Raw genomic sequence first — 27,683 nt, 5'->3', positions numbered from 1 at the left:
CTGTGTTTAACCCATAGACCGTATAAAAACATGGACGTAGTGTCCGTGACATCACCCGTAGACTCCTGAAGTGTGTTTTTGAAGCCTAAAGTGTGTAGAGCGGGCCGTCGCCATCTTTGCAGCGCGTCACCTCGCGACTCTCCCAGACAATCAAAAATGGGCAAAAAGGCGGGAGCTAGTTGCTGTAGCCACACCCACCTAGCACGACGACAGTGTCAGCAGCGGCAATCCACCTGTCACTCAAGTGGCTACGCCCTTAATTATGCAAAACTTTAAGTCTTAATATAATTTAAATGGATGAGTTATAAAAAAATTCACCCCCCTCACAGTTGTCATGAAGGGCAAAATTAGCTATTTAGACCAAAACCATTTTTTGAACCAGGCTGTAAACATGTTTTTTCCTGCTGTAAAGTTGGGCATTTTAACATGGGAAGTCTATGGGACTGACTCCCTTTTGCAGCCAGCCTCAAGCAGCCAGTCGATGAATTGCATCGAATTGTTTGTCACTTCCTTATTGGTCTCACGAGAGAGAGCGGGAGGTTGGCATTTGGTTTAACCACATCTAATGGCGAATTAAATGGATTGGATACACTAGGGCCCAGATCTGACTGAGAGAGAATTAGCATATACATTTTTTACTAAACATCAGCATAGCCTTAATTTGTTGATTTTATCCTTTCCACAGCATTATAACATGGTCATGGCCGCTGCAGCCGCCGCCTCAGCTTCTGCGTCAGAAGACCACGAGCTGCTGTTGAACCGCTTCATGCCCTATGGTTCCTCACAGCTCTTCCTGGAGCAGCCGGGGACGCCGGCGAACAGCTCACTAGTGCCAGCCAGCGGGGGCAGCAGCAGCGGAAGCAGCAGCAGTCTGGTATCTTCCAGCAGTCTGAGAGACAGCCACCCACAAAGTAACGTGTCCCGCTCGCGCTCTGACGCTGCCGCCACATCAGTAATATACGGATCTATCCCTGACGTAATTTCACTGGACTGACCACACCGGGGCGCCCCGCAAACAGACATGCCTTTATCACAAACAACAGGAGGAGCTTTGTGCACTCGTGATAGGATTTAGATGTGAATGGGATGGAAGGTGGGGAGACAAAAAAAGAGAACAAAGACTTTTGTAAAGAGAAGAATACAATTGCTGTGTACAGAGAAGAAAAATCTATTTTCAGTTTTACTTTTTGTATATAAACAATAGGACACTGCCTACCCAGTGAGTGACTTCAGTTGGTATTTTCTCCATGGATACTGAAGATGTTTTTCACTGCTCTGTGTGTTGTTCCTTGATTTTATCTTATTCTGTACCTTTTATACTTGCTATTTTATTTAACTTCAAATAATTATTTCAGTCGAAGTAATAGAATGGCAGTCATCTTTATAATTTTTTTTTTCGAAGACACTTTTCCCTAGCCATTGTTTGATCAGCGAGGGAAAATCACATTATTTAATGCCATTAGCCTGTGCAGGTAATTTATTGCTTTAAGTTATGTAGGATTTATGCTGTACAGAAGCATTCCCTTATGCCAATATAGAATCTAGCCACGACATGCTTGAAAAGAGGTCACGTCTTATTCCTGTTGCACATTTTTTCTCATCCATCACCACTTTAAGTATGTAAGAAGCGGAGTTTGGTTTCGGTGCCCAGATTTGCTGGTTAGTACCTTAGGGAAACTCTTGTACTTTTTTCCTGATGTCATATTCTTTAATGTTGTTTGTCTGAACTAAACCTCAAAAGATGAGGTGTGGTTCGCAAAAACAGCGCTGAGGGTATCAGACGCTATAGCATACCTCATTTAGTTTGTTGCAGATATGAAAGAAGAATAACCAGAATGATGTTGCAGTAGCCACAGTGCAGACAATAATTATTTCCTCAAGACAGGAATCTGACAGTAGTGTTATATCCCACGCCAGCAGACCTTCAGATCCAAATTTGGTCCCAAGATTCCAGCTATTGAATGCCAGCTGACAGCTTTGTGTAAAAATGGCTAAACGCACTTGACATTTCCATTTGGAGTCTCCTCCAGTGAATGCTGTTATTCCATTTGTAATGTTAAGAATGCCATGTATGAAATGTCATTTTCCCAAGGTCTGTATGGTTTGGGCTTCAGGTGGGCTACAATTGAGATTTAGCTTTATAGATTTTCGAAGTGCGCTTGGAAGGTGACCTTATTGCAACATAATCTGTGCTATCTGTTTAAAATTGAATTAATTTATTTTATCTATATATTATATTTTTACTGTTTGATCATGTGTTGCTTTCATGCATTTCGTAATTATTTCAAGAGCTCTTAACACCTGCTTTGCATTGTACAAGTAGCTAATTACCTGTCTTTGTCTCTCTTTCTCTCATATTTGTACTATATGAGACATCTGAGGCATTAATTCCACAATCATGCTTGCTGTGTCACATTCAACTTTAGTTGAAATGAAACTGTTGTGTGCACATCCTCTGGCTTCATTGTGATGTGACAGCTGTTTTTGATTTGTCATTAATTCTCGTGCATTGAAAAAAAGGTTGTGGAACAGCTAATGTTGGGCCTTGATAAATGTTAGCACACTTTTAATCTCTTGATGACAGCCAGTACACAGAGTCCACAAACCTTTCTACATTAGTGATTTTTGTCTTCAGTGTTGCAAATTAACAATTGGATTGATGGAACCCATGCTTGTTTAATTTATATATTTTACCTTTGCACTGAGTTATGATAGCACACAAAATTGAGACCGCCATCATTCTGCACAAATCTCCCATTTGACATTGGACTGAAATCATACATTTCATGTGCCCACTGATCCGCTATGTCCTTGAAATATACCACTAGACAGTCAGTCTTGTATAGCTGTACCAATAACTGGCAAGTATGAACTCTCTGCCTTAAGTTCTTCTCTTACTGTATGGTACGCTATGAGAGAAACCATTATGTACAGGAAATCGATACCAGTTTGTACAAAATATTATATGAATTATTTATTATTTGAATTGGGATACATTGTTTACTAAATGAATGTAACTTGTTTATGTAGAGAGCGGTTTAGCTGTAATAAAACAAATACATTAAATCTTTTCTATTTCTGTCTTATCTGTATTTTGGTCTCTTTGTTTGTTTCCCTTTGGTTGCAGAAATAAGGTTATTTTATCTGTTTTTGTGTGTTCTTTTTCAGTGTTTAATGAAATAATACTAAAAAATTAGGATATATATATATATATAAATAAATTAGAAATTAAAGCAAGAAGATCAAGACATTGGAGAGTAAAAATTTGTAAAGTTTCACTTGTGGTTTTTAATTGGATTTGGTATCGTTTAAATCAGAAGATTCTCTTGATTCGATGTTAAGCATGAGTAAAAGTTTATCAAATGAATGCACAAAATGCTAAATGAAATGTTACAAATATAATGAGCACAAAGTGATTAGTAATCGTTTATAAACATTTACAAATGATGAATAGTTTCAACTTTAGATTGAATTTATTATTATTCATTTTTATAATTTTGCGCACACACCGCTGAGAAAACCTCTTCAACACAACCTAAGCGCAGCGCGCGCGCAGATGTCGCAGATGGAACGCGCTATTGGATGCTTAACCCGTGGGTGACCCTTTCAACAGCAGCAGCAGGGTGTTTACCTGAACCCCTCAGGGTCATGTCACATTTGGAAATCTGGAGGATATTGACGTGACCGCGGACAGGAGCCTGGTCCTGAGGATCTCGATCTCCGTTGTGTACATTCTTGTCTGCGCAATATCCTTAGTAGGCTACTTCTTATCATGAGAATGAAACACTGCAAGCAGACCACCGCCATTAATGTTTTTATCATTAACTTAGCTTAGTTAACTCCACTGGGATCCCCTGGGTATGTTCCTCGCCCAGCTCCCCCAACCTCCCTCTTTGATGCTGCCCTCCCCAAACTCAGCGAGGTAACAGAGGTGGTCCGGAAGGCAAGAACAGCCCCAGGCCCTAACGGGATACCATACAAGCTGTACAAGTACTGCCCAGGGGTCTTGAGACACCTCTGGAATCTGCTGAGAGTGGCTTGGAAAAACCAAGTCATCCCGTCAGAGTGGCAGAGAGCTGTCACAGTTTTCATCCCAAAGGAGCAAAACTCCAGTACGATCGGCCAGTTTAGGAGTATCGCCCTCCTGAATGTCGAAGGGAAGATCTTCTTCTCCATCCTAGCCAAGAGGTTGACCAGCTACCTCACAGGAAACGGGTACATTGACACCAGCTGCCAGAAGGCAGGTGTGCCAGGCTTCCCAGGGTGTGTGGAACACTCAGCAGTAATATGGGAGCAGATCCAAAGGGCGAAGAGAGAGAGAGGTGACCTGCACGTAGTGTGGCTCGATCTTGCTAAGGCATACGGGTCAGTCCCCCACCAACTCATCGAGTTCGCCTTGGACTTCTTCCACATCCCAGTCGGCATAAGAGCCCTGGTGGCCAAGTACTTTGGAGACCTCCAGATGTGCTGCACCCACCAGGACTTTACAACAGGCTGGCAACAGCTGGAAGTAGGCATTGCCAAGGGATGCTCAATCTCGTTCATCCTGTTCATCGCAGCCTTTGAGATCATCCTCATAGGGGCTAGGAAGATTGTCGGAGGAGTGAAACTGCCGTCAGGACAAAGGCTACCAGCAGTTAGAGGTTACATGGACGATATTACCACCATACTCCGGACAGCAGCATGCACAACAAGGCTGCTGAAGAGGATCGACGAGCTTGTGGGCTGGGCGAGGATGAAGATCAAACCCTCCAAGTCACGCAGTTTGTCGATCAAGAACGGAGTCAGAAACGACAACACCATCTTTGTCGCAGGCGGTGAGAATATCCCGTTGCTGAAAGATCAACCTGTCCGTAGCCTGGGTCGTACCTACACAGCAGAGCTCTCAGACAGGCAGATGGGGGAGACGGTGAGGAAGCAGCTCGCAGATGGCCTGGCCAAGATCAACCAAAGCCAACTTCCCGGAAAGTACAAAGTTTGGTGTTACCAGGCCATACTGTACCAAAGGGTGATGTGGCCACTGAAGATGAGTGAAATCCCCTCATCAGTGGTAAACAAGATGGACGGGCTGGCAAACTCGTTCATCAGGAAGTGGCTGGGTCTACCAAGATGCTTCTCGGAGGTAGGCCTCTTCGGGAGGAACACGCTACAACTACCACTGCGATCCATCAGCGTGGGATACAAGCAAGAGAAGGCTCGGCTGGTGCTGGAGCTGAGGGAAACCACTGACCAGCTGGTGAGAGCAGCGGGCACCCAGATAAGAACGGGAAGAAAGTGGAAAGCCCAAGAAGAGGTCGACATGGCAATCGGCAGGCTGAAGCACCGCGAGGTGGTCGGCAGAGTCCAGGAGGGTCGAGCAGGCCTTGGGAGGGGCGATATTCCCTTGTTCTGGTCAAAGGCTTCCAAAGAAGACCGGAAAGCCATGGTGGTGGTGGAAGTGGCAAGAACTGAGCACGAACACCTTAACATCAAAGCGGTGTCCCAGGGCCAGCAAGGACGTTGGACGTCATGGGAAGGTCTCACAGACAGGTCCATGTCATGGTCCGACCTATGGAAAATCCCCCAAGCTAGGCTCAGCTTCCTGATCAGAGCAACCTATGACACCTTGCCTTGTCCCCGAAACCTCCACCAATGGTTTGGTGCTGAAGAGACCTGTCCCCTTTGCAACACCAGCAATGCAAGCCTCCAGCACATCCTGTCGGGCTGCACGACGGCACTGTCCCAAGGCCGCTACAGGTGGCGACATGACCAAGTACTGAAAAAGCTGGCAGAGATGTCAGAGTCATGCAGAAAGGAGGCGAACAGTAGACATTTCGCTCGAGGACGACATTCCATCCAGTTCGCGAGGGCTGGAGAGAGTGTCAGACCCTCCCGCCAGAGAGATACAGCAAGGCTCCTCCCACCGGGAAGTGAGTGGACCATGAGGGTCGACTTGGGAAAGCAGCTCCAGTTCCCCAGGGAGATAGTGGAAACATCCCTGCAGCCCGACATCGTCATGTGGTCAGAGGCTTGCAAGACCGTCCTCCTTGTGGAACTCACTGTACCATGGGAGGGAGGGGTGGAGGCTGCGTATGAGCGGAAGCGAGCCAAGTACTCTGATCTGGCGGCAGAGTGCAGGGAGGCGGGCTGGAAAGCCGTTATATGCCCTGTAGAAGTGGGGTGTAGGGGCTTCGTAGGTTCCTCAACCGCTCGCCTACTCCGCGGCATGGGATGCACAGGAGCGAGGCATCGGAAAGCCATGAAAGAGCTGGCAGAGGAGGCAGAGAAAGGCAGCTTCTGGCTGTGGCTAAGGAGGAAGGAGAAGGGTTGGGGGGTAAACACCTAGGGCATCAGCAGGGGGTGGCAGGGAGAGATCCCTGCCATCGCTCCGCCACCATGAGACGTACTGGGGTTAAAGGAGCGAAACGTCGATGAGTGGTGGTCCCCAGCTGACGACCCGCTCAGGCTTACAGAAGTGTTCAGTGAGGTGTCACGGCACACCAGTTCAAAAGGCACTGGAGGAGGTGCGTCAGGCAGTGATCTCCAGCAGGAAAACCAACACCTGTATCTTGATAAGCTGTCACAGACCTCCAGTCCGTCCTGACGTTGCCGTTTTAGGCGGTGGATACCGCTCTGGATTTCAGCTGGCCGTCTGGAGACGCCATGCGCAAGTTCATACTGTCGGTCACTGTGATAAACGTGTACGCCAGCGTCTTCTTCCTCACTGCTATGAGCATCACTAGATACTGCTCCGTGGCTTCAGCCAAATAGAACAGTTCGGGGTTCGTGCTCCTACATCGTGTTCTGTCAAATGTGTTTGCGCGTTTTTGTGGCTCGTTGCTACCGTCGCCACCGCTTTCTCCACTGTGATCAACGTGGCTGGAGAGAAGCTCTGCTTACTCAAGTTTCCTGCTAGACATTACTGGCTGGCTTTTTAGAATTAGCAAAAAAAAAAAAATCCTAGTTGCTTTTGTTCTGCCCATGTTGATCCTTTCCGTGTCTTATTTGCTGCTTCTGAGATTTGTGAGAAAGCGAAATCTGAATAACGTTCATTCGATCACAGTTGTGGTTCATTCTTTCTTTGCTGGATGCCGAACCACGCAATTACATTTTGGGGTGTTTGGTAAAGTTGAACTTGATTCACTGGGATGAAGCGCAGGTCTATTATATTGTCGATACTTATGAATTTCCCGTGACTGTTTGCTTTGCTCTATCCACTAATAGTTGCTTAAATCCGTTTATATATCGTCTTACGAGAAGGGCATTGAGAAAGAAACTGAACTTTTTTTTGTAAAAAAAGATTTTTAAATCTGAGAGGCATTCAAGAGCCCCGTAAATAGAAAATAATTATTTATGTGCAAAATAAGTATACATTCTGTAAAAAATCATGTTGAGATTTTGCCATTTCATTTTTTTTTTTTTAGACAAAACATTTTTGAATTGTCCAGACAACAAGTAAAAAGTTTATTGGCCCTCAACTAAGCTGAAAGTTGAATGAACAAGCTATACACCAAAACAGAATTACATTTTAAGGCAACCTGGCCATACAAGGTGAGACCATCCCCTCCATTAAAGATAACCCTATCAAGTATTTGGGAAAGTGGTACGATGAGTCACTAAAGGACCACAACAATGTCCGCACCACTGAAAAGCAAGCAGAGCTGTGGCTGAAGAAAATAGAAACATCCGGACTTCCAGGGAAATTCAAAGCATGGCTGTATCAACATGGACTGCTTCCCAGACTGATGTGGCTGCTGACCGTTTATGATGCCCCACTCACTGCAGTGGAAGGGGTAAAGCGTAAGATCAACACACACCTCAGAAAGTGGCTTGGAATTCCACCTAGTTTTACATCAGTTGGGCTATACATCAGATCAGGGCAACTTCAGCTACCTCTCTCTTCCTTGGTTGAGGAGTTTCAAGTAGCCAAATGTAGGGTGGCCATGACCTTCAGAGAATCCAGAGATAGGAAAATCAGTGAAGCCGGAATAAGAACGAGGTCAGGACGAAAATGGGATGCCACAGCTTCACTAGCCCTAGCTGAAAGGAACTTAAAGCTCAAATAAATCATTGGAGTACCCTGTGTAGGACGGCAAGGCCTAGGCATGTCCCACTTTCATACGTGGGGGAAAGCCAAAAAGAAAAGAAAAAAAGCAATGATCCAGGCAGAAGTAAGGGATCTAGAGGATGAGCGAAGAAGGGCAAAGGCAGTGGAACTTGGATCCCAGGGTGCCTGGACTCGGTGGGATCTCCCCAAGCAGAAAGTGTCATGGAATGATCTCTGGAGGCTGGAGCCATACTGAATATCCTTTTTACTGAGGGCCGTTTATGACACCCTTCCTTACCCTGTGTACCTCCACAGATGGGGGCTGAGAGATGACCCACTGTGCAAGCTCTGTGGGCAGAAAGGAACAATGGTCCATGTCTTGACAGGTTGCAGCACAGCGCTTGCTCAGGGCAGACATATGGCGCCATGACGAAGTCCTAACCGTCCTTGCTGATATTTTGGAGCAGGAGAGAAACAGGAAATTTCAAAATAAGATCAAGGCGCCCCTTGCAAAAGCTTTTGTAAAGGAGGGTTCAAAGCTATCAGGGTCCAGTAAGATCAGTGCGAGCATTCTGCAGTCTGCCCAAGCATGGGAGCTTAGGGTTGACCTAAAGAAAAGACTTCAGTTTCCTGACTTCGTCCACACTACCTTGAGACCAGACGCAATCCTTTTCTCTCACACAGGAAAGAAGATCATCCTGGTTGAACTTACGGTACCATGGGAAGAGGGGTGTGAAGAGGCATTTGAAAGGAAATCTGAACATTACAGGGAGCTGGTGCAAAACTGCCGCGAGAAAGGCTGGCAGACATGGCTGTACCCTGTTGAGGTGGGATGCAGGGGGTTCCCAGCCCAATCAGTCTGGAAACTGTTGACAGCTGTTGGACTGAGAGAATCAGACAGAAAAAAGGTGGCACGAAGACTCTGGGAGGCAGCAGAGAGAGCCTCCTGTTGGATTTGGAATAGGAGGGAGGAGTCGAGCTGGAAGCCAGGAGGAAGTGAGTAGCTGCATTTGACACTATTGATCATCAGTTGCTCCTGTCTAGATTAGAATATTGTGTGGGGCTAAAAGGCTCAGTCTTGAATTGGTTTAAATCCTATTTAACTGATCGATATTTTTCAGTCAAAATTGGCAATTTTACCTCTTCTGCCGCACCTCTTAATTTTGGACTTCCTTAGGGATCCATTTTAGCACTTCTGCTCTTTTCCCTCTACATGCTTCCCTTAGGTTCGATTCTGAGAAGGCATGGTGTGTCATTCCATTTTTATGCTGATGACACACAGATCTATCTGCCTATTAAAAGAAACGATCCTTCAGCCATTAATTCACTGCTTACATGTCTTGATGAGGTAAAGCATTGGTTAGCCAGTAACTTTTTAACCTTAAATGACTCTAAGACTGAGGTCATTGTTTTTGGTCCTTTTGACAATTTTAAATTTAACAACTTAACCTTGGACAACCTGGTAGTTTTTGAGTCAAAGTGTGTTAAGAACCTTGGTGTATTCTTAGACAGTCGGCTCACTCTTGAGAAACACGTCTCCTCAGTTGTTGCCTCTAGCTTTTTCCAGCTTCGCTTACTCACTAAAATTAAACACTATCTGCCTGAAAAACCTCTTGAGATAGCTATTCATGCGTTTATCACTTCTCGATTGGACTATTGCAACTGTTTGTATTATGGCATCTCAAAGTCCCAAGTAGCTCGTTTACAATTGGTCCAAAACGCAGCAGCCAAATTTCAACGAGCACTTCATTGGCTTCTTGTTAACTCTAGGATAAATTTAAAAATACTCTTATTTGTTTTTTAAATGTTTGCACAATCTCGCTCCGCATTACCTATCTGAATTTCTGCACCCTTACAACCCTTCCAGAGATTTAAGATCTAGTAATCAAAACCTACTATTGGTTCCCTCTACAAGGCTGAAACGTAGAGGAGATAGAGCTTTCTCGGTGATGGGCCCAAGATTGTGGAACAGCTTGCCAGCACCCCTTAGAACTGCTCCATCTTTTATCGGTTTTTAAATCCCTTCTGAAAACTCACTTGTTTTCTGAAGCCTTTGCAAATTAATTGTTGTGTAAATGTAGCATATTTTATTTTTATCTATGATCAATATGTTGTACAGCACTTTGGTCAGTCGTGTGATTGTTTTAAATGTGCTTTATAAATAAAAGAACTAGAACTAGAACTAGTGGCTGGCCACTGCTGACCCGCCAACAGGAGAGTGTTATGGTTAAGGGTCGAAACACTCAATGATAGTTGGTAACCATCTAATGACACAACCTCCTGGCTGAGAGCTCCAGCCATTGGAAAATGACTGAAGTAGTAGCATCCAAGGATGTATGCTATAACTATATATATATATATATATATATATATATATATATATATATATATATATATATATATACAGGTTCTTTTCGTGAAAATGTTCATTTTGTATCAGTAATTCAACTCAAATTGTGAAACTAGTGTATTAAATAAATTCAATGCACACAGACTGAAGTAAATTTAAGTCTTTCGTTCTTTTAATTGTGATGATTTAGGCTCACATTTAACAAAAACCCACCAATTCACTATTTCAACAAATTAGAATATGGTGACATGCCAATAAACTAATCAATTAAAAAAAAATGCATGTTTCCTGAGCCTTCAAAATGGTCTCTCAGTTTGGTTCACTAGTCTACACAATCATGGGGAAGACAGCTGATCTGACAGTTGTCCAGAAGACAATCAAGCACAACCAACCAAGAGAACCACAGCCTTATGAGGATTGTCAAGCGAAATTGATTCAAGAATTTGAGTGAACTTCACAAGGAATGGACTGAGGTTAGCGTCAAGCCATCAAGAGCCACCACACACAGATGTGTCAAGTAATTTGGATACAGTTGTCGTATTCCTCTTGTTAAGCCACTCCTGAGGCGTCTTACCTGGGCTAAGGAGAAGAAGAATTGGACTGTTGTGATCCAAAGTCCTCTTTTCAAATGAGAGCAAGTTATGTATTTTATTTGGAAACCAAGGTCCTAGAGTCTGAAGGAAGGGCGGAGAAGCTCATAGCCCAAGTTGCCCAAGAAGTACAGTGTTAAGTTTCCACAGTCTGTGAGGATCTGGGATGCAATGTCATCTGCTGATGTTCGTCCATTGTGATTTTTGAAAACCAAAGTCACTGCACCCGTTTGCCAAGAAATTTTAAGAGCACTTCATGCTTCCTTCTGCTGACCAGCATTTGAAGATGCTGATTTAATTTTCCAGCAGGATTTAGCACCTGCCCACACTGCCAAAAGCAACAAAAGTTGGTTAAATGACCATGGTGTTGGTGTGCTTGACTGGCCAGCAAACTCAGCAGACCTGAACCTCATAGAGAATCTATGGGCTATTGTCAAGAGGAAGATGAGAAACAAGAGACCAAACAATGAAGATGAGCTGAAGGCCACTGTCAAAGAAACCTGGGCTTCCATACGACCTCAGCAGTGCCACAAACTGATCACCTCCATGCCACGCCGAATTGAGGCAGCAATTAAAGCAAAAGGAGCCCCTACCAAGTATTGAGTACATGTACAGTAACTGAACATACTTTTCAGAAGGCCAACAATTCACTAAAACTGTTTTTTTTATTGGTCTTATGAAGTATTCTAATTTGTTGAAATTGTGAATTGGTGGGTTTTTGTTAAATGTGAGTCTAAATCATCACGATGAAAAGAACCTAACTTAAACTACTTAAGTCTGTGTGCATTGAATTTATTTAATACACGAGTTTCACAATTTGAGTTGAGTTACTGAAATAAATGAACTTTTCCACAACATTATAATTCATTAAGCACCTGTGTGTGTGTGTGTGTGTGTGTGTATTTATTTATTTAGGCAAAATATAGGCTACAATAAAATAATTAATCACAACTGTGAACATTGCACATGTAAGACTATAAAATATGCTACTCAACGCACAAATAGCTGTCTAAAAATATGAATAGATACTGCTTTTAGATACTGCTACTGAATTTAATACTGCCCTAAATGATTTTCCATGAGCTCCAACAGGGGCTGCTGTTTAAATATTGGTGCTCAGTTTGGAAGTCACCTGACAGGGGCGCCAAAAAAGTGCGTCATAGAAACGCAGCGCGGCGCCTTCACCCTGTGTGAATTAAATCGGAGCTGGCAATGCCTGGATTTGATTTTCCAGCTATTTTTATAGTTTAATCTGTGAATGGCGCCTAAACAGGACCCTAAACCTAAATTTCAAGAAGGTAAGATACCCTATGGGAAAGCTTTGTCTCCTCTCATTCAGCCGCGCAAAGGAAGCGGGCGCTACAACTCTACAATGGCGCGTGTACACAGCAGGATGTGTACTGAAAAGCAGTTTTTACCGAGCAATGCTAATTGCCTTCTATATATTGTGCAGTTTTGTTTATCAGCAGTCAGGCGCATGTACGACTGCACGTTAGTGCTTTCTGTTTTCTGTAACAGTCTGTATACATGCACGCAGCTGAGTGTTTCGGAAACGAAACATTAGCTGTTGTCTATGTAGCCCGTTAGCTTATAGCAGGGCTTGTTTACAGGAAGCTCCCATTATAACATTGAAGTCCTGGCGGGAATGGTTGCCATTCATAACAGGTTAATGCTAGGAATGTCAGCTCACCGATATAAAGCTGGTTCGACGTTTGTCAGAGATTCATTCTCGGGGATCTTCAGTAGTTCTTAAACGATTTAGCACAATGACAAGAAACATACGGTGTTCTAATTATTTTCAAATGTAAAAGAGAACACACTGTGTTTTATTTGTTTTATTTTTCCCTCAAGGTATCATAACTGATATAACGTTACCTTATAATGTAATAGTACAGAAAGGGACCGTCTGCAAAGTGCAAAACCAAGAGCAAAAGCATAGTTATGCCGTATAAATGCTTCACTTGTGAAGTGTATCAGAAATAAATCTCCAATCTAAGGGGTGTGTCTTATAATAAGAACATTTCGATGTTGTTTTTATACACATTCAAACCTCAAAGGCTGTGTCTTGTTGCTGGTTAGAATAACAGTTAGATATCTGATGAATTTGCAGAACTATAGCACACCACATGCTATTGAAATGTAAGCACATCAAAAAAATATAAATACTCTTTTATTTCAGCTTTATGGGGATGTATCTTGTAATTGTTTTCTATAATGACATTTAGGTGTTCACAAAAGTGTTACACAACAAAAGCTGTTGAATTATAAATACTGAGAAAGATATCTGGAAGCTTCCAAAAGAGTGTGCAGTATAACGCCCCCTAGAGGAATACATTGCATTTGCTTCGACTGAGTTTCATATTCAGTCGTGAAAACAGGTAACCCTGGACCACAAAACAAGTCTCAAGTTGCTGGAATATATTTGTAGCAATAGCCAAAAATACATCGTGTAGGTCAAAATTATAAAAATTAATAGGATATTAAGTAAAGATCATGTTCCATGAAAATATTTTGTAAATTTCCTACTGTAAATATATAAAAAGTTAATTTTTAATTATTAATATTAGTAATATAGCTACGGCTGTCGCGGTTAAGAAATTTCCCCTGTTGTTATTATGGGTAGCTCAATAGCGCGATATGCGGTATTACCGCCGGTTTTTTTTTTTTTTTTGGTTTTTTTTTTACATAATTTAACCTGATTTTGCTGCATACAAAGCTATATCGTTGAGTTATGTAGCATATATTGTTGCTTTTTTAACTGACAGAGAGACACGTTTTAAAACATTTTTGTTTCTTGTTAAATGCCAAACAGCAACAAGAACATGCGTTTTCCAATAATTATTTTTTTGAAGAAATCAAAGAGTTCTAACATGTATTACACGTATTTGTGCGCGACTTTGGACAGCAGCGGAAATCTAGACTGATTATCACGTCACCACTGGCCCACCAGGACAGTGGATTCCCATTGGAGTCGATGCACACCTCATGCAGATAGCGTGTGAGCTCGTTATCTGCTCACGCTCTCTTGGGTATGGGCACTTACGCAGAGGTTGTCCGTGACTTCAGCAGGTATGCCTGTTACTTTCACAGCTGTATTTTACAGATTTCGCAAAGGCTTCAGCTACTCCTAACTGTCGGCCGGTCTCAGCTGTTCTTTTTGATGTTGCTCCGCGACCTGATGCTTGATGACAGGGGACACTCTAAAACGCTTAACATGGCTTAATGTACTAAGACAGTGATATTAACAGACCAAACTCACTAAAAATCATACTAATAAAGTATACTATCTATAAAAAAATCAGATTAGCCCTGAATTTGAATGCAACTCGTTTAATAACACGTTAAGCCTCCCATAAAAAACCGTTATAAGAAAACGCTTAATGTGGCTTAATGTACTAAGACAGTGATTTTTAAAAACCAAACTCACTAAACATTATACTAATAAAGTATACGATGTACAAACCCCCCCCCCCAAAAAAACAGATGATCCCTGAATATGAATGCAAGTCGTTTAATAACACGTTAAGCCTTATGATGGTTTTCTATGGGAGGAAAAGGCTTAACGTATTATTAAACGCGTTGAATTCATATTCAGGGATCATCTGTTTTTTTTTAGATGTATTGCCGCGTCACAGGAACCTTTTTGCAGCAAATTTTGCATATCGGCTCATCTATATTCGCTGGCTCGCCCTTTTCATTGGGTTGAAAGCCAAAATTTTCCCAAACTGTAGAAGTGACATTAGGTTTTGGGACGAGGTCGAGCTCCTCCAATCGTTTCAGCCGGCCTATTCAAAACAAATGGTGCACCATAAAGCTACAACGGCTCGTGAGAAAATTAGTCGTAACCATATTGTATCATTAATTTATTTAACATTGAATGCACAGTGACAAATTGAAAAAACAAGGCAACAGCCTCATAAAAAAACAAAAAAAACAAAAACTGAACACTGCGGTTGCCGCGGTTTCTGCGGTTGCTATCTTTCCTCTGCGGTTTGCTTGTCAATAGCGCGGTATTACAATATTGCGGTCATCGCGACAGCCCTAAATATAGCATTGCTAAGAACATCTTTTGGAAAACTTTAAAGGTGATTTTCTCAATATTTAGATTTTTGTGTACACTCAGATTCCAGATATTCAAATAGTTGCAACTCGGCCAAATATTGTCCGATCCTAATAAACCATATATCAACCGAAAGCTTATTTATTCAGCTTTCAGATTATGTATAAATTTTAATTTTGAAAAATGTACATTTAAGATGTTTTTATGGTCCAGGGTCACAAATGAATAAAAAATACAAGTCTGACATGTCAACGATTCTTGAAGGTCAATAGCGTGATTACTGGATCTCTTTTACAATGAAAGCTTCTGCAAAATGTTCTTTAAGAAATCTTTAACAATACAGCCTATAAAGCAGAGGTAGAAGATTGTAGAGTCTGGAGTCTCGTAGAGCCTATTTATTTTAAACTAAATTATCTATTGGTTTAATTTTCTATAGAATGTTTAATTAAGTTCTGTGACTAAAACCACCATCAATATGTTTGTCTAAACTGAAACGGACACACCCTTTGAAGTTGTGTAATAAAACTGAAATTAAACTTAATTTATAAAAAATTCAATTTTGAAACTCGTCAAAACAACTGCAAAATAACACTCTTTCCCAGCTTTGTCTTAATTGTTGAATTTGAAAGTTGAAACATGTTTTCTGTCATAGTTCTGTGACTAAAACGAACATAAAAATGTTCTTATAAAAACAGTAACAAGAGGAACACCATGAGGTTGATACAAAAGAGTGTTTTTATTTAAAAAAAAAAAAAAAAAATGTATTGGTTTAAATTTCAATAGCGATTTTGATTTGGCAAAATGTATTTCATGAATAAATGGTTAAATTCAACAACTTAGTGGTTCATTGAAAAAAGGATTGTGTCTTTCGAACCTGTCTGATTTGTAATGAGCAGATAATAAGAGCATTCATTTGGTTAAAAATGAATCAAAATCAATTGAGAATTTATATAACCAATCAGTATTCAAAACTATCTCCTACTTCAGGCCGATCGACAACGGTAAGCTTGTATTGTAATAAATTATAACGTTTTAATAAAATTTAGTGGGTTGAGTCGTTTGTCTTTGCATCATGTCTGTATTCATAAAGAAGTTCTGGCTAGTAGGCTATAACCACATGTGTGGATGCTGCAAGTGGCGATTGTAGCTTTTAACTTCTAATTTTAGAACGAGTTCTAAGTAATATTATTTTTTATTTTTTTGTTGTTTGTGTGTGGTTAAAAGAGGTCATTCAAGGACATTCGAACAGTGTGACAATTAGAGATTAAATTGAAGAGATATCTAGAGATAACGCTAATACACACTAAAACACATAGTCACCCAATGTTGACATTGTTAATATTAATTTGAGAATATAATTTGAGAACAAATTATAAAAATTATTTGCATGGTTTGAAGTGATCTGAACTTACTTTGTGATCATTAGATTTAATCACCATTGGTGGCGTGACTTATTTTAAAACTTGAATTTTTTTCAGTTGTTCAGAACAAAACTGGTAAACATGTTACTTGCTCAGATTACATTTTCAGGTGAAACCTCTTATTTTGGACATACTTTTAAGATGTATTATCTGTAATTCTGAAGTACAGTAAATATCTACACTGGTGCGTTGACTTACAGCCCATACATACACCTTAAAACATTAATTTAATCTGTGTTGACGAACCGTGCTGATGCACAATCCACGTAAAGAAGATATTGTAATATAACAGTATAAATGTAATATAACTTAAATAAAACATGCATACATGCAAACCCGTGTAGTTGAGCAAATAGCATTTTATTTAAAACTTGCAGAACCATTTTAAGCCACGACTTGTAAATTAAATTTAGTATTGTTTTATAGAAATGCAAATTATATTTCAGTTTTAAATAACTTTGTTTTTATGAGCTGAATCCTGGCTGTGGCAGGCAGAAATTTGAAAATTACAATAAACACCCTTAATGTATTTTTTAAGTTAGTTGTGACTTATTTTGAATGTATTTGCTAAGAATGTACACAAACAAATTATCCTCTGCCCATGTTTTCATATAATTTAATGATTTGTGTATTAGCCTGCCATTTGATGTCATTACACATTAATATTTCTGATGTATTTCAGGTGAACGAGTGCTGTGCTTTCATGGGCCATTGCTATACGAAGCTAAGGTATCCGAATCATTCATGTCATTTTGCATCCTTCAAAAGCCTATTTAATTTTTTATTTTTTGGGGGAGCAATAACATTAGAGTAAATGTAGTCTAAGTGCTTGATGTAGTGGTTTTGTAGATTGGGTTTTATGCTTTTGATATTATTTTCTTTGTTAAATAAAAGTTAAATAAAATAGGCACAGCAGCTATTTAACCATTCTTTTAAATCTCGGGGCTTAAGATGTTTTGGCGTCCTCATTTTTTTTTTTCCATGTGAAAATGTTGCAAGTTTTTTCCGTGGTTGTGTTAAACATTTAAATTGTAGTAGTTATCAGATAACTTTTGAACTGTCTTACTCTGATAGATGATTTGGATGTTTCTGCATATTTTATGTCTTTCCTCACAGTGTGTAAGAATCTCTATCAAGGACAAACAAGTGAAATACTTTATTCATTACAGTGGATGGAATAAGAAGTAAGTTTAAGTATTCAAAGTGCTGGTTTGAAGGGATGAAAGTGCTAGTTAGGACACAGTTAAAATCCCTATGTTATGTAAGTTGTAATTAGGGCTGAAACGATTCCTCGAGTAACTCGATTACAAAAAATTATTGAGTCAAATTCCTTTGCCTCGAAGCCTCTTTTAATTTATTTTATATCTCACATCAGGTTCTTTCGCAATGATTTTTTTAATGTGACACAACGCGTTTACGTCACCCACAAAGCGGAAGGAGACACAAGCGCTGCGTCCGAAATGGCATACTGCAAGGAGTCAGCAGTGTTTTGATTTGAGGACGCGGGCAAACGTATGTCCATTGCAAGAGAGCTGGCATACGACAACTAGGGCCCTATGATTTCCGCTATGCAGAAAACGCGGAGGGAATCGCGGAATCCAGTCATAAAAACAGAATTTACAGTTTAACGCGGAATGGCACGTAATTTGCCAAATTTTGAATGAATTAATCAAAAATAGGTCATTGCACTTACATCAAATCATATGGAATAATATCTGTAAATATTAAGCCGGAACTGTCTATTTAAATATGAATCCTGCATGTTCTGTGTGTCTCTGTTAATGAATGGAGCAGAAGCGCTTCTTCGCTTATTTAAACACACTGAAGCGTGCGTGACGCTCGCGGTGATTTCAGCATCTGCTGTCTCACTAAATAAGGACGTGAACACATGAAAAACATCTCCAGAACTGCTCTGACAGTCACTTCATAAGCATTTGATCGTTTGATTTCAGTAAAACTAGCGTCACATCACATACACAGAACTGTAAAGGTACGTCAACCCATCAAAATAAAAGTCTGTTTTAAAGACAAGTATTTGCCAGATATGTATTACTATTGTTCAGTAGAATGTATATATCCTACAAAAAAAAAAAAATCAAACATTATTTTTTTTTAAGGTTTAATCACACAACATTTTTCCATGTTTTTAATAGTAAATCCCCTTTGTTTACCAGAAAGTTTGCTTAATTTTCAATAATTAAAAGATAAATAAATTTTTTATGTGTTTAATGTGCATCTCAGAAAATGCTTTATTTAAAACCCCAACTGAATGGCACTTAAATTCACTTAATTCATCTGTCAACTTTGTCATTGTTCACAGTTCAAGTACAGACAGAGAAACAATGGGTAATAATTAAATGTTTTGTTTTTGATGTATGCATTGCATTCTATGCATTTAAAAAATAAAAATATTATTTTTCTAAAAAAGAAAACTAAGTTGTTCATTTTAAGAGACCCAGGAGTCTTATTTTCTCTTGCATAATTAATATTGCACTTTAAGCAAAAACGCATTTTATCCAATTACTCGATTAATCGATGGAATTTTTAATAGAATACTCGATTACTAAAATATTCGATAGCTACAGCCCTAGTTGTAATGGTTATGTAGTTAATGTAGTTTCTGACAATTACCGTGTTATGTTATCGATTTGATCACTTAATTCTAAGAATGGGTGTTCAATGTGTTTCTAGCTGGGACGAATGGGTTCCTGAAAGCCGTGTGCTCAAATATGTGGACAGTAACCTGCAGAAACAGAAAGAGCTTCAGAAGGCAAACCAGTGAGTAATACAATTTAGAAACGAGACATAAAAATAGATATTTCAAAGAAATGAAATTAATTAGACTATTTAATGCACATAAAGCTTCCATATTATTCTGTCATTGAAATTCCAGTGGAACAAGAAACAGTTAATACAATCTGTGATGCATGTTTATCTTTTTATGAGTAAAGATTTAATGCAAAACATACTGTTTTTCAGAGACCATTATGTTGAGGGAAGGATGAGGGGTGTCGCACCAAGCAAGAAAATCGCTGCTGTGCAGCAAAAAAATGTAGATGTGTGAGTGTTGCTTTGTCAGCTTTGACTTTTTGGAGTGCCCTCAAATAAACTCTGCTTCTTGCCTCATCTAGAATTTTTAAAATGAACTTTCGAAACTGCAAACTTATGTTTATTGATGCATATTTAACCATAGGCTTTCTATTCATTTCACTAGAAAAACAAAGAAGAACAAGCAAAAGAGTAAGTTCCAATTCCCTAATCAAATACTGATGTATTTTGATCTATGAAAGCAGTTTGATTGAACCTGTTGAATTTAAATGTATGTAAAAATCCATTTAAAGAGTTTCACAGTTAGTTTACAGATCTGTCATCTTGTTCTCCAAGTAGTTGCAGATGCAATCAAATTCATACAGTATTAAATGTGGTTTGGAACCATTGATTATTAACTGATAACACAATTGTCTTGTTTGCTTCTCAGCACCAGGGGCTGGAGAGGGCACTAGCACTGGGGACATGCCTCACCCCCCACGAAAGAAGAGGGCACGTGTTGACCCAACTGTGGAGAGTGTATGTCAGATCAAAAAATGTTTAAATTAAATGGCTAATATTTAGAGTCTTTCTGAGTTGGTGTTTTAACAAGTGAAAAGTGAGGCTATTTTTGACTTCCAAACTGGCTTTGTATGCAGGAGGAGACTTTCATTAACAGAGTAGAAGTGAAAGTAAAAATTCCTGAAGAGTTAAAACCGTGGCTGGTAGATGACTGGGACCTGATCACTAGACAGAAGCAGGTGACTAAAAACAACCTCCCCATGCTCAACCCAATCCAACTTCTGCATTGCTCTTTATTCAACTAAATTATATAATAGAATGCTGTCTAAAGCAACAACTAGACAGAAAAAAAATATATTTATGTGATAAACTATTTTTCCGACTGCACGTTTCTGAATAAATTGGTGGAACAATTAAATTATGTTTTGAAATATAATACTGTTTTCACACCATGTAGTAATTAGCATAATTACTAGATGACAGTCTGAGACTTTTTCAGACTTGGAGTTATGCATTTCTAGGATGACCAGAGTTCTGAACCAATTCGCTTCTTGTCTGCTCTCCACCGTACTATATAATAAAGGCAAGAAATTATAAATAAATCTTTAAAATTAAATGAATTAGAAATTTGTGAATTTAGTAATCAAGAGACAAAACTGCAATCCATCATGGAAGCAGTTGTTATGAAAATAGCTTACTAGTTTTAGTAGGACATTGGACAGATGTATTCAACTATGTGCTAGTCACATGAAAGTATTTTTTGTGTGTTATTTAATTTTGAGATTGCTGCATTATTCAGACATTACCTTTAGTCATTGGTTTTATGCAAGGTAACTACTGAACTGCGTTTTACTGTTGAAACTGCTGTCAGAGCTTGCAGGTTATAATTATGAGTTCTACGAAGATATTAACTTTTTGCAAGTCAGAATCTTGTAATTACGATAATTATTACATGTTGTGAACACGCCTTAATGTGCACTGTGAACATTTTTGTGGTTTATTTCTTTTCTTGTTTGTTTAGCTTTTTCACTTGCCTGCAAAAAAGAAAGTAGATGATGTCCTTGAGGACTATGCAAGCTACAAGAGAACAAGAGGAAACTGTGATAACAAGTATGTTTGTATGCCATATGTAAAAATAATAATAATAATAATCTTATCCAGTTAGTTGAAATCACCATTGTACAAATTATTCATTTTTTATTTAAATCATCCAGTTAATTTGAAATACCCTGTTGTAGAAATTTGCAAATAAGATGTAGAGAGAGTTTCTAAAGAGGTACTTTGATTTTTACTCAGAGAACAGGCCGTGAATGAGGTGGTTGCTGGAATCCGTGAGTACTTCAATGTAATGTTGGGCACTCAGCTCCTCTACAAGTTTGAGAGGCCACAGTATGCAGAGATCTTAGCAAACCATCCAGATAAATCCATGTCTCAGATCTATGGAGCGCCGCACTTGCTAAGGCTTTTTGGTATGAACTTAAATGCTAATTTTATATTGAAACCTAACTGTACCTTTAAAATAAAAGCAAAAAAATTTAAATAAAATTTAATCAGTCTCCATATCTCAGAGAACGTTTTGATTGATTATAGTCTCTTTTGTGTATTCACTGACAGTGAGAATTGGAGCAATGCTGGCCTACACACCTCTGGATGAGAAGAGTCTGGCCCTGCTTCTCAGCTACCTGCAAGATTTTTTAAAGTAAGTAGAAATCTGTTTTAATGTTTTGAAGTCGTTATGAGGATTTGAGCAACTTTCTGAAGCTGTCAGGTTATGAATAAGACCATTCTTTTTGTTAACAACTTTTTATTGAATTTTATTAAGACATTTTATGATAATCTTGTACACTAGTTTTTAATAAAGCTGGCCTAATATCAAGCCAAAGTTATGCAGATTATGAAATTTATTTTAAAATGCATTTTATACATTGCTTGCAGGTAGTAACTGACGTTTATGCTCGATTTAGGTATTTGGTGAAGAATTCATCGTCTCTGTTCAGTGCAAGTGACTATGAGGTTGCACCTCCAGAATATCATCGAAAAGCTGTCTGAGGGCAAAGCCAGTGAGGATGTTTGGTGCTACATTCTGGTCCTCATTTTTATCTTGTAAAATCTATTCATCAAGTCTTGTGGAAGATCTTCGTGCCCACAACATCAGTCAATAATTATTCAGTACTCTAAGGATAATGTCTGGTATTCCAGATAAGGATTAAATCTCTTCGGAAAGCTGCTGTTAATTGCTCCCATTTTATTGATCAAATAATTTTTTTTGGTTTATGTAATATTCATAAACAGAACCTGGTCGTATATAGTTGAAATGCTGCATATTTCCTTTTTTATTTTTTTCCCAAACATGTCACTCAATAAATTGTCCCTCTCAGCTGTGACTGCTGCATTTTTTTTTAACAACAAATGGACTCTTGACAATTTTCTTTTATAGAAAGTTCAAAAGCTTTACCGATGAATAACAATTCAAAGGTGTGCAGCCACATTAAAGCAGATGCCGTTGACTTTGGGACACATTTGAAAGAGTTTGATTTTCGAGTCCCTGTTTTTTTTTAGTTCTTTGCTAGCTTCAATCTAATATACATTTGGGGGATTTGCAATTGAAACTTTTGAGTAGGCCTATGTTGTTTAAATATATTATGAAATTAAAAGAACATGTTACTGTACAGATTCATATTTTCACCACACTACAAATGTTTAGAAACCACACAGCAGTACAGTGACTATTAAAGCACTCTTCAGCTGCTTTTTGAGAAATGCAGTGGCAAGGCAATGAATAACTCTATTTGTGCTTCTGCTGTTACTTAGAACATATTTTAAGGGCAGAATGAATGAGGTCTTTCAAGAGGCTTGTGTTTGAAACAGGTTTGTCTACTGGATTTGGCAAGTTTCCAGACTGGAGCCACTCAAGGATCATAAAATGACAACTACCTCAAAAAACATAACCCTGGCGTTAAATGTATTTTTACTGGAAGTAGCAGCAACATTGGTATTAATTAGCATTGGTGGCGCTATAATAGGTCATTTTTATTTTCATTAATGCCTGAAAATTACTAGCCTTTATCTTGTGAGGGCATTGCCCAAATTTTAAAACCTGGTACATTGACAGCAGGTCCATGGTAGCACAAGTACACACACACATATATACATGTATGTATATATGTGTGTGTGTGTGTGTGTGTATTAGGGCTGTGAATCTTTGGGTAGGCAGCGATTCGATTCTATTCACGATTCATAGGTTTTCGATTCGATTCAAGAACAATTTATAACGATTCGATTCGTTTTGCAATTAAATTCAATTCGACTCGATTATAACGATTCGATTCTGTGTTCTTTAAGTGCATTCACAGGATTATTTCAATGCTTCCCCTAAATTCTTTAAATGCTTAGTCAGGGGGCATATTACACAGCAGTCTTAAAAAAAAAAAAAAAAAAAAAAATTTTGTCCATTGTTAAATGCTAGTTTAATGGTGCTATGGCATGACATGGCATAAGTACAAATGTATGTAAGCCAAGATTTAAAAAAAGAGCTTTAAAAGTATTATGTATCAACTAACATTTTGTCACACCAGGGGCGTAGCCATCATTTCTGAAGTGAAAAATGTAAAAAAAATCATTTTATGTATGTAGCCTATGTATTCCCTTATGAAACAAAAATATATTGTAGTATATTGGAAAATATCATGTAATATATAAGGCATATATTCTTATATATATTTATTTTTTCCAATATATTGCAATATATTGAAAGCGGCAATCATTTGTATATTTTGCAATATATTATATAATATATTTATCATTAATATATTATTAAATGTATTCAAATATATAATATATGGGAAAATAATATATTACAATATATCACAATATATTTTAAGAAATATATTGGTAAATATATTTTCCTTTCGTAAGGGTTTTCATAATTTTTTTTTTTTTTTAATGAATTCTTTTTTTATTACTTTTAATTTGCTGTAAGAAATCAAATACACTGCTCGACAATAATACTTCATTCATTCGATTAGTGTTTTAAATTTATTACTGTCCGAGATCGGCGATTCATGATTCAAAAATCATGTTTCAAGATCGATGCATATGAATCGTCAGGGTTTGTAATCGATGCATCGAGAAAACGAGTGAATCGTTACACCCCTAGTGTGTATGTATATATATATATATGTATATAGTCGTGGCCAAAAGTTTTGAGAATTACATAAATATTAGTTTTCAAAAAGTTTAGATCTTTGTTTCAGATGTTTCTGTGATTCTGAAATATAATTTCAAGCACTTCATACGTTTCAAAGGCTTTTATCGACAATTACATGACATTTATGCAAAGAGTCAGTATTTGCAGTGTTGGCCCTTCTTTTTCAGGACCTCTGCAATTCGACTGGACATGCTCTCAATCAACTTCTGGGCCAAATCCTGACTGATAGCAACCCATTCTTTCATAATCACTTCTTGGAGTTTGTCAGAATTAGTGGGTTTTTGTTTGTCCACCCGCCTCTTGAGGATTGACCAAAAGTTCTCAATGGGATTAAGATCTGGGGAGTTTCCAGGCCATGGACACAAAATTTCAACATTCTGGTCCCCGAGCCACTTCGTTATCACTTTTGCCTTATGGCACGGTGCTCCATCGTGCTGGAAAATGCATTGTTCTTCACCAAACTGTTGTTGGATTGTTGGAAGAAGTTGCTGTTGGAGGGTGTTTTGGTACCATTCTTTATTCATGGCTGTGTTTTTGGGCAGAATTGTGAGTGAGCCCACTACCTTGGATGAGAAACAACCCCACACATGAATGGTGTCAGGATGCTTTACTGTTGGCATGACACAGGACTGATGGCAGCGCTCACCTTTTCTTCTCCGGACAAGCCTTTTTCCAGATGCCCCAAACAATCGGAAAGGGGCTTCATCGGAGAATATGACTTTGCCCCAGTCCTCAGCAGTCCATTCACTATACTTTCTGCAGAAGATCAATCTGTCCCTGATGTTTTTTTGGAGAGAAGTGGCTTCTTTGCTGCCCTTCTTGTCACCAGGCCATCTTCCAAAAGTCTTCGCCTCACTGTGCGTGCAGATGCGCTCACACCTGCCTGCTGCCATTCCTGAGCAAGCTCTGCACTGGTGGCACTCCGATTCCGCAGCTGAATCCTCTTTAGGAGACGATCCTGCCACTTGCTGGACTTTCTTGGACGCCCTGAAGCCTTCTTTACAAGAATTGAACCTCTTTCCTTGAAGTTCTTGATGATCCTATAAATTATTGATTTAGGTGCAATCTTAGTAGCCACAATATCCTTGCCTGTGAAGCCATTTTTATGCAATGCAATGATGGCTGCACGCGTTTCTTTGCAGGTCACCATGGTTAACAATGGAAGAACAATGATTTCAAGCATCACCCTCCTTTTAACATGTCAAGTCTGTCATTCTAACCCAATCAGCCTGACATAATGATCTCCAGCCTTGTGCTCGTCAACATTCTCACCTGAGTTAACAAGACGATTACTGAAATGATCTCAGCAGGTCCTTTAATGACAGCAATGAAATGCAGTGGAAAGGTTTTTTTGGGGATTAAGTTAATTTTCATTGCAAAGAAGGACTATGCAATTCATCTGATCACTCTTCATAACATTCTGGCGTATATGCAAATTGTTATTATAAAAACTTAAGCAGCAACTTTTCCAATATTTATGTAAATCTCAAAACTTTTGGCCACGACTGTATGTGTGTATATATATATATATATATAATATTATTATTATTATTATTATTTATTTTTTTTTTATTTTTTATTTTTTTATTTTTTTTTTACAAAATCACAAAAAGTGAGATATCAGTTTATATAATAAATTAATGTTCATTTTAAATCATATGCTAAATTTGAAATAAAACAAAAAAACCCGCTCAGGACACAACTGTGTTTACAAGTTTTCAAACAGGACTAGCTTACTGACAGCATTAGGCTACTCGAAGCTGAATCCAAAACAAGGCATATATAGTGTCTGGGGAATCTGTAGCCCACAAATCATGTGAATCAGCTTTTCCACGGTATGACCTTGATGCGGAGACTCCAGTGCACGCCGATTGGCTCATTGTTACACAGTTTTCCTGGTGATTGGATCAGGGAGTGCGTCAGGTCTCCTGAACCTTGTAACTGAGGGGTGGAATGAAGTTTACAGACAAACTTTGACAAAAGACGCACATTTGGACATCTGGACAAGAGCACTGGGATTACTGTTATACTGGAACTATGAAAAGTTTAAAACACCTTGGCAGAGGTGGAAAGTAACGAATTATATTTACTCGCGTTACTGTAATTGAGTAGCTTTTTTGTGTACTAATACTTTTTAAAGTAATTTTTTAAATCTGTAATTTTACTTTTACTTAAGTATATTTTGTTTAAAGTATTGTACTTCGCTACATTTTAAAACACATTAATTACTGAGTAAAAAAAAAAATCGCTCCCTGGAAACTACGTCAGTAAATAATGGGCAGGAGGGCAAACTGGCGCTAAAATCACAAGAAAGATGCTGAAAACGAAACCCCGTCATATTCTGAAGTTGAACTCGAAGGAAATGAATTGAACCCCTGGCCATATGTATGCTCTATTATGCAGTGTAAGCTGTATTTGCCTAGGAAGACCAAACTAGCAGCTTATAAAATCTCGACAGGACATCAACCCTTCGCAAGAATGTAACGTTAGAGGTAAGCTAAATAATTACATCGTTGCATTGGTGGTTAAAATGAAGCTTTGACATTTTAGCAAGAGGTTTTGCACAAATTAGCCAAAAAGACAGTGGTGAGGAGTGTGCTATATATATTGTCTGCGATAATATCATGTTTTTTGTTTTAATGATGTGCGCGCGCATTTATAGTGCGTTCTTTCACTGTGTGATTCAGTCTCCTAAAATGCATTTAGAATGATCACAAAATTGAAGATATGGGGCAGATTTCATAAATTAAATCAAAATCACACAAAGAATGCCGTCTTTTCCTCCAAAAATAATCATGAATATATACATACATACATATAACAGTTCAGTAAACAAGTTAATTAAGAGACTTGCGTTTTAGACACCATATTGCCTTTTTTAGCTCTATTTCTGCAACAGAAAATAATTCCAACCACAGCCACCAAAGCACAGTTTTGCGTCTCTGAGCAACGTGACAGTGTTTCGTTCCTGAATGAATCAACCGTTTAAATGATTCGATTCAATCGCAATGACTCACTTATTAACAGTGACTTGCTGACACATACTGGCCATTTTAATTTCACATTTAAAGTATCTTTTGATTTTTTTAAATAATTAATTTCTTATCATTACAAATGAGTATTCAACATTTTATGTCTTGTATATCAAAACATTATTCATGCATTTGTAACTGCAGGTTAAATGCATTCTTGTCCTGCACTAAACAGTGTAATACATCTAAATGCCACTTCCAATGAATCTTCTGCATTTCCTCTGCATTAAAAGATGAGTTTGTTGATACTGATTTGTAGGGCTGCAACTAACGATTATTTGGATAATCGATTAATCTGTCGATTATTTTTACGATTAATCGATTAATCGGTTTATGTGCTTATATTTTAGTTTTTCCCATTTTTTCCCCAAGTAAATTATTAATAAATGGTCTTTATCCTTCAGCATAGATTTTTAAGAGATTTTAACCATTTTGCATTGTCATATCC

The 27,683-nt window shown here is 38.7% G+C and overlaps 2 protein-coding genes and 1 pseudogene across 7 annotated transcripts in view; all 3 read left to right on the top strand.

The window, feature by feature from the left end:
* The window catches only part of LOC132156152 (E3 SUMO-protein ligase PIAS1-like), a 37,968-nt gene extending 34,902 nt beyond the window's left edge, over positions 1-3,066 (top strand). For all 4 annotated transcript variants that reach the window (XM_059565038.1, XM_059565040.1, XM_059565037.1 and 1 more), the window contains exon 14: positions 686-3,066. In XM_059565038.1, coding sequence (XP_059421021.1) covers positions 686-994 — 309 coding nt within the window. In that variant the 3' untranslated portion in view covers positions 995-3,066. The remainder of the gene's footprint in view (positions 1-685) is intronic.
* LOC132155757 (relaxin-3 receptor 2-like) lies at positions 2,806-9,030 on the top strand (annotated as a pseudogene).
* A 3,061-nt stretch (positions 9,031-12,091) lies between these two features.
* Positions 12,092-22,380, top strand: LOC132156151 (mortality factor 4-like protein 1). 3 transcript variants are annotated; one of them, XM_059565034.1, is made up of 12 exons: positions 12,092-12,264; positions 17,130-17,176; positions 17,564-17,631; positions 19,139-19,225; positions 19,427-19,507; positions 19,662-19,687; positions 19,926-20,014; positions 20,134-20,235; positions 21,018-21,106; positions 21,293-21,465; positions 21,611-21,695; positions 21,961-22,380. In XM_059565034.1, the coding sequence occupies exons 1-12, from the start codon at positions 12,225-12,227 to the stop codon at positions 22,043-22,045; spliced, it is 972 nt and encodes a 323-aa protein (XP_059421017.1). In that variant the 5' UTR covers positions 12,092-12,224; the 3' UTR covers positions 22,046-22,380. The 3 variants fall into 3 exon arrangements, with proteins under 3 accessions (XP_059421017.1, XP_059421019.1, XP_059421018.1); XM_059565035.1 differs by lacking the exon at positions 12,092-12,264 and adding an exon at positions 13,078-13,105; XM_059565036.1 differs by lacking the exon at positions 17,564-17,631 and having other exon boundaries at positions 12,107-12,264.
* Positions 22,381-27,683: the final 5,303 nt, after the last annotated feature.

This window comes from Carassius carassius, chromosome 13, assembly GCF_963082965.1.
Source record: "Carassius carassius chromosome 13, fCarCar2.1, whole genome shotgun sequence".
NCBI classification, from domain to species: Eukaryota; Metazoa; Chordata; class Actinopteri; order Cypriniformes; family Cyprinidae; genus Carassius; species Carassius carassius.
This window is presented reverse-complemented; position numbering and strand designations above follow the sequence as displayed.

Excerpts from the sequence above, each read along its gene's own strand:
- LOC132156151 (XM_059565034.1), top strand. The coding sequence starts at position 12,225 with ATGGCGCCTAAACAGGACCCTAAACCTAAATTTCAAGAAG. Across the intron at positions 17,177-17,563 it reads CATTGCTATACGAAGCTAAG|TGTGTAAGAATCTCTATCAA; the intron begins GTATCCGAATCA and ends CTTTCCTCACAG. Across the intron at positions 21,696-21,960 it reads TACCTGCAAGATTTTTTAAA|GTATTTGGTGAAGAATTCAT; the intron begins GTAAGTAGAAAT and ends TGCTCGATTTAG.